General features: G+C 38.1%; 3 protein-coding genes across 10 annotated transcripts; 1 reads left to right on the plus strand and 2 right to left on the minus strand.

The window, feature by feature from the left end:
• The first annotated feature begins 699 nt into the window (after window positions 1–699).
• On the plus strand, window positions 700–8,353 carry LOC105424988 (uncharacterized). Of its 8 annotated transcripts, none has more exons than XM_089077178.1 (8): window positions 700–839; window positions 2,308–2,587; window positions 2,669–4,686; window positions 5,186–5,360; window positions 5,868–5,923; window positions 6,394–6,549; window positions 6,773–6,894; window positions 6,994–8,353. In XM_089077178.1, the coding sequence occupies exons 4-8, from the start codon at window positions 5,301–5,303 to the stop codon at window positions 7,017–7,019; spliced, it is 420 nt and encodes a 139-aa protein (XP_088933304.1). In that variant the 5' UTR covers window positions 700–839; window positions 2,308–2,587; window positions 2,669–4,686; window positions 5,186–5,300; the 3' UTR covers window positions 7,020–8,353. The 8 variants fall into 8 exon arrangements, with proteins under 8 accessions (XP_088933304.1, XP_088933277.1, XP_088933285.1 ...); XM_089077151.1 differs by having other exon boundaries at window positions 7,010–8,353; XM_089077159.1 differs by having other exon boundaries at window positions 2,669–4,057; window positions 7,010–8,353.
• On the minus strand, window positions 7,429–7,882 carry LOC148938153 (uncharacterized). The gene is given in 2 exon segments (XM_089074130.1): window positions 7,429–7,746; window positions 7,748–7,882. Coding segments are annotated over 2 exon segments (453 nt in total).
• On the minus strand, window positions 8,227–10,692 carry LOC105424989 (uricase). Its single transcript, XM_011635493.3, has 4 exons — window positions 10,414–10,692; window positions 9,548–9,963; window positions 8,822–9,132; window positions 8,227–8,446 (listed from the first exon to the last, which is right to left on the minus strand). Exons 1-4 carry the CDS (start codon window positions 10,539–10,541, stop codon window positions 8,276–8,278), a joined length of 1,026 nt encoding a protein of 341 aa, XP_011633795.2. The 5' UTR covers window positions 10,542–10,692; the 3' UTR covers window positions 8,227–8,275.
• Window positions 10,693–11,102: the final 410 nt, after the last annotated feature.

Consider the following 11,102-nt stretch of genomic DNA (forward strand, 5'->3'; position numbering starts at 1 on the left):
TTGTTCTCGTCGTCGTAGCTGCTGTTGTTGTTATTATTGACATCGCACTGTCGGCGTGCAGGACTCGCCGCCGCATGTTCGACATCGTCGGCCTCGTCGGAACCGAAGAAGGATAAAGAAAACGAGAAAGAGAGAAAGATACCGCGGTGCCGCCGCCGCCGGCCGTTCCGTCCGCCGAGGCTGAAGCACCTTTTTCCCCCACCGCCCCCACTCCCTCCGCCTCACCTTCGCCGGCACTGTTTCACCTAGCGTGTGTACGCGCGTTCACATCGTTCTCGAACGGCGCGACGCAGGAGCGATAGGAAGATCCGTAACTATAGCGGCGTGCGGTTCCACCGCTACTCCGCAATACCGCTGCTGCCGTCGCCGCCGCCGCCGCCGCCGCCGCCAATGCCACTTCGCCACCGATCACGATCCGGATCGCGAGGACCCGTGCGACCCGATACTCGACACCGTGCCGGGGTAACAACGCCCGCACTGTCTCGTCGCTGCCGCCTTCACGGGACGAGGAGTTCGTCGTAATCGCGTTCTCTCGTTCGTTCTCAACACGCGACACCCTCGTTCCTGCTTGCCATCTTCCCTCGGGCGTCCTCGGCGTTTACCGCCTCCTAGCAACGCGCGAGGGAAATTCGAACCGCGCGTCGCGCCCGTGGGAAAGGCAGGGCGGCAACCTACGAAGACGCGAAGGAGAAATTCGGGACACCGTGTGTCGCGCGTCGCACGCACGGATTGACGTTGCCTTTCGTTTTGGCAAGATGAAACTAGGCGAGAGATCGTCCGTTCGAAAACGTGACCTCGAGCAACGTCGCAGATGAAAAAAATATTCAAATAAAAGAGCGGTAATCTATGATAATAAGAATACGGTTATAATACAGGGTTACGTAATTATGTCGCGCTATAATGCGCGCATATATCTACGAAAAACATCGAAAAAAATCATAAATTGTAATATTATTAGTAATGCATGATTTAACATATTCACATGAATACACTCTCGTATGTTTGAATACACATATGCATAAATTTTTTGACACGCTAATCTTTCATATATTAAATATTTATATTTAATTTTAAGAATTCTATAATTTCTCATGTTCTTACTTTCTCATGTAATCTGTGTATCATGCTATTTTCATTTTGAAAATACAAATTATAGATTTTTTTTTTTTACATAAACCAAATCGCAAGTTGATAGATCTAGATAGAATGGATAAGGAAATAAAATTCTCTAAAATTTTGCATCTTTTATTTGTTTTTGATATAAAATCGACCGATTCGATAAATAGTTTATATACTTCACTTATAAAAGAATTTCTATAAATCTAATGTAAAATCAATGGAAAGACAGTTTGTTTAGAAAAGTAATGTGCACAATCGGTAAATCAGAAGACTTTAATATCTCGTGCACAATCGGTAAATCAGAAGACTTTAATATCTCAACATCATAATTAATTATTTACAATATACCGATTGATGATTATGAAATTTAAATTACATAATTGAAAAATTATTTATTTTATCAAAAGCACGAATATCTTGTCTTTTATTTATATCAATAAGACATTTTAAAAAATTGAATGAATCATATCTTAAAAAAAATAATTTTAGAAATATTGCAGTTGAAAAAAGGCAGTAATTTCAAAAGCGTAGATAACAATAGAAATATGATTGCAAAAAAGAATACAATCTCATTGACATGTGATTATTGCTGAATAGAATTCGTCATTTTTTTCGAACATTTTTGGAATAGAAGAAGTAAATAATATAATTGCTGAATAATAATTTAAATTCTCCAAGTAAGAAGAACATTTTATCTATAAAAAGATGTCAAAGATCATGTCAAAATATAAATATAAATATTTTACAAAATATGCTTTTTATTTTATGTTCAAATACGTCTTAATGATATAAAGTATAATATTTCACAAATTATTCAATCATCATATTTTTATATTTCTTTTTATAGAGATTTATTTTCACATTTTCTGTAATAATCTAACCGATTCGTCGTAACCGAAAAAAAAAAAAAGGTTTTCTCTGAAGTCAATTAGTCTGTTAGATAAAAACATTTTCAGTTTACACAAAATTGAATCCAAATTATTTCCCACGATTGCCTCGAATTGCGAAGGAACAAGCGTATTAGATCGTTTCTTGCGACGAACCGCTATATTCCAGTTTTTCCGTCCGTCGTTTTCCCCGTCCGTTGCCGTATAGTCTTATTTTTCTACGATGGCAATCGCGTGCGAGAGAAATCGCGCAACCATCGTTGCTACACGTACATACACCTCGCGGTCATTTTGTTTCCAGAAACATTACGGGCATGACATATAAAGAGGCACTGCGTCTCGTACGTATCGATGAGAGCGATGGCGACGACAACGGCGACGGATCGATCGAAGGATATCTGTATCAGAACCGGTTTGTGCTCGACAATTTTCCGATCACTCTGTCGCCCATGACCTTGCGTCGACTTTCTCTCGTAGGGAAAGTTCCCCCGTGCCGAGGGGGTTGATTCCGTCAATCGCGATCACAAGGGATCCCGGGTCTCGATCGCGAGGATTACAAAGGATTACTAAATGACTTCAAGGTTTTTATTTCTCGCGATTCTCTCTTTGATTCTAACTCATCTCTATTTTCGTTTTTTTTTTTTTTTTTTTTTTTTTTTTAGGAGCACGTAGCTTCTCGGCCGAAAGTTGGATCCTATTGTCGGCTCGGGGTGAACCTAATCGCTCGATGTGGGCCGTCTCGGTAAGACTTCGTAGCGTCGACTTCGATGCAAATGACGATAATCGCATCGTGGAATATATCAAGGAGTGTAAATAACCATTGTTCGTCGTCCTCGTTGAGGGAGACGGATGACCGTTATTTCGTGATCACCCATAATAACACGTCCGGCTCGGCCTCCGTCCAAGTGGCTCCAGGGCGAACGTCATTTCGTTTGCACGAAACGGAACCCGTTGATTTTCCGCTGTCGTCGTTGTTGTCCCGCAGTCATCATCGTCATTGTCGTCGCACGCGTAAAGAAAGGAAGGAAAGTCGCTCGTCTGCCTCGTTCAGTTCAGAGATTATCATGCTAGTAGGACGTCTCTGACGTCTTGGCGAAACTGATTAACGCACCTCGTCAAGCTTATTACAGCCGGTACAACACGATCGTAAAACCAATTTTCACCTATCCAATGGCGGACAAATTGATCGAAAATATTTATCGCGCGATCATTATTTCCCTTGATCTTTCACGACACGGCGCTTTCATAAGCTGTGAAATTGTACTAATGACTCGTATAGATCATTCTCGGGCAGTAAAGAAAATAGCGTATATAACATGTGAAATTTATAACCGCTGGCAACAAAGTTACAGATGTCAACCTTTTGAAGAAGACGACGTCATAAATCTTCCGCGCGATTGAGGATTTCTGTTTTCATCGTTGTTTTTTTTTTTTTTTCCCCATTACTTTCTTCTTAATAAAAATTTTCTCGAATACATAATCTGTTTGAATAGTCTTCTATCACTGCGTTCAGGGTTTCTTTCGTCGTCTTTTTTTTTTTTTTTAATTCTTCCTTTAAAATTTTTCGAACGTAATATCGTGCGAAATACATTTAAGAAAATATAAATTTTCAAGAAATCAGTGAGAAAAAAATTTCTATTGTGTATTTATCTATTACGGGCTTAAGTGCGACATGTGTATGATGTATGACGGTGGAAATGTGATAATTACTGTGAACCTGTCGCCCCGAAGAATAAGCGTCCGACAATGTCAGTTTCACCTTTCTTCATCTTCCGTTTTATGCGCGAATGTGAAAGGTGCCCGCGGGGTATAATCGTAATCCTCGCGATTAGAATCGCATGTGGAACATCCTGTGCACTGGTAAACCGTCGATTTCCAGTTAGTCGACCTATCAGTGAATCTTACTTCTCGAACATTCACGCATGTACTTCGCATGTACTTCACGTTGTTCGCGAGCGCGGAGAGAAGCAGGACCACGCCTCATTGATTATACAAAGAACAGATTATTCACAGGATTGATTTTTTTATTACAAAACACAAGTGTGTTATTGGTGCGTGTAAATAAAGTAATTGCTCTATAAAGTAATTGCATTGCCTTCTCATCCCGCGTCACTACAGCTTTATAAGTTATGACGTCAAAGCAAAAAAATCACGTCAATCTTTTTTACGTTACACGTGGAAATAAATTACTTTCTTAAATATATCGAAGATTAGATCTTCCCGATTCGCGGATTAATAAATAATTATATTCTTTAAAATTGGATAGTTAATTTTTTTTATTACACCAATAAAATATTTTTAAAAACCCTTTTTTATTTTGTATTTAATTTAATCGAAGGTAATAGTATGCTTGACTTTTGACAAATAAATTATATATAAAATTTTTAATGTAAATCTTGAACAGTTGTTATAAAAACTTACTCTAAAAACAAAAGACATATATAAAATTTGAATTATACACGTTTACTAATGTAGGCTAGAAAAAGGAGTTTCCGGTATACGCTACATCAATCTATACTGTCGAAAGCGAATGGTGCCATATGAAGACGCTAATTTTCTTTGATGTATATTGCAAGAAAAATATTTACATGATTTCTCGTCTTCGATGTCGCTACAATTCATTACGATTGTAGCGAAAGAACGGAAGTTCCAAATAAAAAAAGCTGTTTGGTATATAAATGTAAGATCCGCAATGTACCTCATCAAAAAGAATAAATAGACATAAAGGTTTCTCAATGTACTTCCACTAGAAAGTAGAAGTAAAGTGATATGTTTATTGTTTCCTTTTATGTGCAAATTTTTTTTATTGCTCGTTGAAGATGATTGTAAGATCTTTCAATTCGTTGAAGAGAGTAAACTGATGAATGAATCTATCACTTAATGTAAAAATGGTCTAACGAACGAAGTTCGACGAAAAGTTTTAAACATTCAATTAAACGAGAAAATTTTGTTCAAATTTATTTAAAAATCAATCAAAAATTACTTAAAAATTTCTCGAATCGATCTTTTCTCTTAATTATTTTTACCATTTATGTAAAGAAATAATGAAAAAAGAATTTGCATCTAAGCGGAAATAAAAGCACCACATAATCCTTCTTACTTTCTAGTAAAACTATACTTAAAGATGTTTTTATGCCTCTATTTAACGTAATAATTCACAACGGTGTATACAATAACAGGTCACACGCAACAGCGTTCGGAGATTACAGAGTAGCTTCCGAGTAGCGAAGAAGGCGATTATGACAATGCGGCTGCGTATCTGTTCGAAAAAAGTGTAAAGTCAGCGACAGCCTGATGATGAACCACAACGGCCGAGGGAAAAATGAAAAGCACGAGCGCGAGGAGAGAAAGAGGGTAAGAGCGCGGCTATAAAGCGATCCAGTTTCGTCGAAATTCTCAGTTTGTCGTAGTATACGTATATCGCAGACTGCGGACGAACCAATCCGACCGATCTGCGACTCCCAGTTAAGTGCTGCAGCATGAAGACGGGACCGATATTGCAAGTAAATGACCCACGAGTAGATATTTTAATAGCGGGTGTAAAGGCGGCCGTTAACGCGTATCGATCTCGTAAAAATTGGTTGTCACACGTCGTAAATTGGTTCTTCATTGTGGCGGAAGTGCATTTCGGATTTATTGCCCACGTTAATAGCTCGTGTCCAACGAGCTTGTGCTGCTGTGATCTGCTAATAAATTATTTAATAGCGCAAAGCGAATAAAAGTTAATCGACATGTATTATGTGTGCTTCGAGATTGTCTGTGGATATTAGTATACATGTGCGATGTTGAGTATAAAATGTAGAGAAAATCAGAAATTCGAAAAGGGATTGAAAACAAATTAATTATTGTGGTGATTTGCAGTTGGTGCTGCCCGTGATGCTACTGGTCGGATCTACAGAAGAATTTTTTTTTGAATAGTGAGTGCGTCTCTAATACTTTCTTCGTAACGATGTTGAAAATTGAAAAGAGAAATTAAATTTTATAGAATATTGTGAATCGATTTTATCTTTTTGACTTATAAATATAACCGACTTATAAATATATCAATTCTAAATCAGTTTTTTTCAAGTTCAGAATAATGTTGGATATATATTTTAGACATTTTGATTAAATTTTAATTTAAAATTTTATTAAAAATAAATTTGCAATTAAATAAATAATGAAGTCTGTCATCTATTAGCTGCTCTGAAAATCAATGTAAAAAAAATTTCTTTTTTATTTTTAATTATTAATTAAAAATTAATTAGTTTTCTAATATCTGCGAAAAAAAGAAAATAATGCATATAAATCTTTCCAGCGAGATAAAATCGCAAGTATTTATGTACGATAAATGTATCGTTTTACTTTTATTTTCTGCATTTCTATTCTCTTATTGCTCTCATTGCAGCCCTAAGAAGGCATTAACGGAATTCTTTCAATCTCTGAAGGCGAAAAAAGTGCAGCCTAAGACGAGCCACATCTATCACATACATTATTACCCGATGCCTTTTCCTCGATTAGCCTGGAAAGCACCGGATAAATATTATCTCGACGAACTCTACGAGTAGGTGCACGTTCCAATATCGAATAAAAAGAAATTAAACTCGTTTCACGATGCGTTGCGTCTGATATAAGAAATTAATCTAGGAATAATAAGTCATCGCGTGAGGGAAAGTAATATTCCAAGCTCCGTTAATTTCCATTTCACTGCTGGATGTTTCGACTATTTTGCAAATGTAAATCGGTGTGACTGACCGACATTAATTAGTCGAGCGATTATTTTCCAGCGATACTCTCACGTCGCTCGGCTGGTCGGATTTCCACTACAAGCACGTGCCTGATCCCTCGTTAATCGTATCGTCCGGTTCCCAGCAGCTGTGGGACGACCCTTGGAACGAGGAGATTATAGGTGAGTAATTCCATAATTCCGCGTGAAAGAAAATCAATCGACGCGTTCGTTGATTGGAACAAGTGAAGGAGGACCAGGCGATCTTATCATTAAAAATAGATCCTTTTTTTCGCAGGCACCGATGACGTATTTGACTCGATCGATCGTAACTCCAAGGGAATACTGGTGCAGGTTCCCGTCAATCGACCGGTCGTCTTTCATCTGCTGAAGAAACCGCGACAGAGGATGCGAATGGATGCGCCGACGACCTAGAGCTTGTCGCGCGAATCCGTCCTCGCTCTCGAAAATAACGAATGTGATTAAAATTAGTATCAAACGCCACGCTAGATCTTCATTTATTTAGCTTTTAGAATTTAATTAGTTGAAGTTTAGCTTCTAAGCGTAAGAGTAAGTTTTTACGATGGTTTGTTATTTATTACGCGCATAACAGACATCGCGAGGCGTTCCGCGTCTCGACTTCCGCACCTCCGCATTAGATTTAGATTTTATCTTCAAAGCCAAAACAAATATTAATTGTTACGCGTTTAGAATTCATCACGATTCATCCGTCATTAACAGCTGCGGAAGCTGTTTGCACTTTTTAGCCGCATCGGCGTGAAATTTCGGCGCGCATGGACGACGCCGCCGAGTCATCCTCAGCAATGATCTCGGCACTACCTCGCGCAGTTCCGGTACGATCGAGGTGATCTTCAGTTTCCTTCGTTCGATGCGAGCCTTCTGCTGTTCCTCGTAATCCTTCTGCAGCCTGAACGCGAGCCGCGTCATGTATCTCCGATCCGTCAATCGTACCACGTTACTTCCCATCAGCAATGTTAATCGCGATCTCACGGGTGTATAGCTGGGTCTGCGTCGATAAGTCACCTCGATTAATTAAGAGGTTACTCTCAGGAAAATCGTCGACGAAGATTTCAACCCACGCGTATTTCACGCAGTCCAATTCCCACCACGCCGGAGGCGCGTCCTGAAGATCTACAATCGACGAGAACATATTCCTGCTTGCTACAATCTGTGTTTGAAATGAACTTTCTAACGTCAAATTTTTCGTAGCTCGATGATAACGCCAATAAAAAAAAAATTTTTCTCTAACAATTTGAGCGTCTTTTGTCCCACGTCGATATCGTTAAAGTCCATTTTAAACGATTCAGAATTCGCGTCAGAATTCAAAATGTAATTCTATTTATAATCGTACATGACGTAATATAAAAGACATTCAGAGAATCGGATACAAGATACGGAGTTCTATCCTGAAATCTGATCTGAATTATAGATTGTCTAAAGTGTGGGCTTTAGATATTTCATATTTGTAGAGAAGTTTTGTAGCTATACATAAGGTAACTGTAGAAAACTTAAGCTTTATTAGTAATTCAATAATCACACATATTTACAATTTTGCAGAGAAACTTTTTCTGTTTAATCGAGCATAAATGATACCCGACGGCTTATCTATAGGCAAATAAACTTCCTTGTTCTGCCCTTGTATAACTTTAGTGAATTTGCTGAGATCCATATCGAAGTAATGTTTGTTCGGCATCTGCATCTCGATGCTGCAAATCTGTAAATATTTTATTCCCATGTAAGTAAGATCAAATAATTCAATGATAGCAAAAAAACGATTTTGCTGAAGTATCAAAAATTCCACTACAGATTTAAAAATAATTTAATTGGGCCATCAAAATTATATAGACTTAAGTATGATGATAATACTGCAAAAATTTTTTATCTTCTAACATTCAATTTGAATATTTCACATAATTATTTTAGTGATCCAAAATTATTTTTAAATCTGTACCTGATAAATTTTAAAAAAAATTTGATAAAACTTAAAAATTTTGATAAAACTATTCTACGTGTACATATATAAAATATTTTTTGGCAAAACTTTCTGTAACAATTGTATTTAATTGTATTTTATTAATTAATGCATTACCTGCTTGACTTTATCGAGTATACTCTTCTCTGTGAGATAAAGAGTATTTTGCACGCTGGGTGAATAGATTCCCGTGTCCGGTGGGCCTGCGAAATTCTGCATAATGCAATTCTTCACCATGTACCACACGGCATCGAAATCCACGCCGGTGGCAGTAGAGAAATCCCAAGTCGCCGTTACGACAGTGCTGAAAATACGATCGTTCATGTCTGGCAACGTCCTGTACTCGTCCTGAATGAAATCAGTGAACGAGCTCTGCGTGGTCTTCAATACTCGCAGTCCCTTTAATCCACCGCGTATTCGTGGTGATTCTAGAATCGAATTAAACGAAAAATTAACAAACCTCGGTTTTGCAAATAAAAAATATAAAAAATAAAAAAATAAAATGTATAAAAGTTTCTTTTGCAAGAAAAGATATTGCGTATATTTTAATATTGTAAAATATGAACTTGGGTATCGAGCCTTCAGCAATATTTCACGAATAAATCTTATCGTTTATACAATGTTGTTTCCTACAAAAACAATGGGATATTTAAAGAACCGTCCGCAGTAGAAGTAAAAAATTGTGCGCGATAAATTTCGCTCTCAAGATATTCAAATTCCTAATTTATCAATCACTTTAGCGCCGTTTTGTTTTTTCCATTTGCCCAAGTTAATTTCATTCGGTGCGGTGGGGGGGGGGGGGGGGGATCGCACGTGGTGGTAATCAATTTTCTAGAATCATACCATTTCGAAGCTGGCTGACTTGGCAGAATCTCGTCGCGGTGGGGCACATGATGAAGGCGTGATTGTGCGGCGTGTTGTCAACGTGATACCTGGCCCACGGGTACTCCTCGACGTTGATGCTGACTTCCGCCACCTGTTCATACGTATAGAGGAAATGAGAGCAGAGCAGAAGTGCGAACGCCTCGGGCGAGTGGATGCCGTGTTTCTTCGCCATAAGGTAGACCGTGTTCTTCTGGCTGTCCGTCGCGATGATATCGCGATTGTCACCCTCCAGATAATCCTTTTGCGAGCCCAGACGCAGGTGCGTGTCGACCTCGTATTCACGAATCTCGTGGCGCAACTCGTCGTTCCGACGCACGTACAACAACTTGACATTGTTCTTGCCGTAACCGTAAGCGCCTAATTCGTACTCGTTCCTAAACGCGAATTCTTTCTGAATTTATCTATTACTTCAGCGTGATTGTTAGTTGACGAATTTTCCGTTTCTTTTTATTATTTATTCATATGTAAAGAAAATATCATTGAAATCACTCAAAATATAATTTTTTTTCAATTGTAAAAAACAACTGAAACATTATTTTATTGCAAAAATTTAAATCGTAATATTATTATATACACAAGATAATGTTCGAATATTTATTTCTATAAAAATTGCTATGCCTTATACACGCGCCTTCATGTTAGTAAAACTGATAATGCACATTATATAAAAAAAAAAAAAAAAAAACAATAGATATTTCGAACCTGGTTACGCGAACAATTTATATAACAATAATAAATAATTTGAATTTTACAGCTTTTATCTACTTACTCATATTTATTTATGAATAAAACGGTCAGAGAAGAATAATTTGAAAGAACTATACCTTTTCTCGTCATCATTGAAATGTGCGCGTATGTCCCAGTAGGACGAATCTTTCTCTCTCATTGATCTACTAAGCGAATATTTATCATTACCCTCTATATGGGAAAGCTGTTCTTTGAGCGGGGACATTCTCGTTGTGAACACTTTTCGAATAAGGCTATCGACTATGTGCCGCGATATCGTCGATGTGATATATACGAGCGAACGATGTCGGAAATCACGTCCCGCATCTTCTCACTCTTGAACTTGAAACTTTGTCGGGAAAAATTTCATTTCTTATATGCGCGAGAACGTCCCCTATGAATGTTTCCCCACCCTAGGCGCGACTAGGATTGACCCGATGATCTTGTAATCTTGACTCAGCAAAGCCAGCGAATTTAACGTGAATCGTGATAATTTCGACGAAGATGCTGATAAGAATTAAAGAAAAAAAAAAAAGAAAAAAAAGAAATAAATAAAAATCAAACTCGCAATTTTGTCATGGTTGATCGGTTTGTGCGCGTCTCATCGTCGTTTCCGAGAAGCGTCGGTTATTTCCAATCGTGCCCTGCTCCAATTACGTGGAAATAATATTGAGAAATACATGTCGATATGTGTGAAGTCCACTTCCCGAAAACTGACGTCAAATCGATAGGATCGTCGCGACATGTAGATAGCGAATTGGCAGCATACGACTCGAATGAGATATCC

The sequence above is a fragment of the Pogonomyrmex barbatus genome, unplaced genomic scaffold (genome assembly GCF_055798465.1).
Source record: "Pogonomyrmex barbatus isolate J1 unplaced genomic scaffold, ASM5579846v1 scaffold1, whole genome shotgun sequence".
NCBI lineage: Eukaryota > Metazoa > Arthropoda > Insecta > Hymenoptera > Formicidae > Pogonomyrmex > Pogonomyrmex barbatus.

What these genes read in the sequence shown, in the direction of transcription:
- LOC105424988 (XM_089077151.1), top strand. Translation starts at nt 5,301, where the DNA reads ATGATGAACCACAACGGCCGAGGGAAAAATGAAAAGCACGAGCGCGAG. An exon ending in GAAGAATTTTTTTTTGAATA is followed by an intron (nt 5,924 to 6,393) that starts GTGAGTGCGTCT and finishes CTCTCATTGCAG; the next exon opens with CCCTAAGAAGGCATTAACGG. An exon ending in TATCTCGACGAACTCTACGA is followed by an intron (nt 6,550 to 6,772) that starts GTAGGTGCACGT and finishes ATTATTTTCCAG; the next exon opens with CGATACTCTCACGTCGCTCG.
- LOC105424989 (XM_011635493.3), bottom strand. Translation starts at nt 10,541, where the DNA reads ATGTCCCCGCTCAAAGAACAGCTTTCCCATATAGAGGGTAATGATAAA. An exon ending in AGTCAGCCAGCTTCGAAATG is followed by an intron (nt 9,133 to 9,547) that starts GTATGATTCTAG and finishes ATTCGATTCTAG; the next exon opens with AATCACCACGAATACGCGGT. An exon ending in TACTCGATAAAGTCAAGCAG is followed by an intron (nt 8,447 to 8,821) that starts GTAATGCATTAA and finishes AAATATTTACAG; the next exon opens with ATTTGCAGCATCGAGATGCA.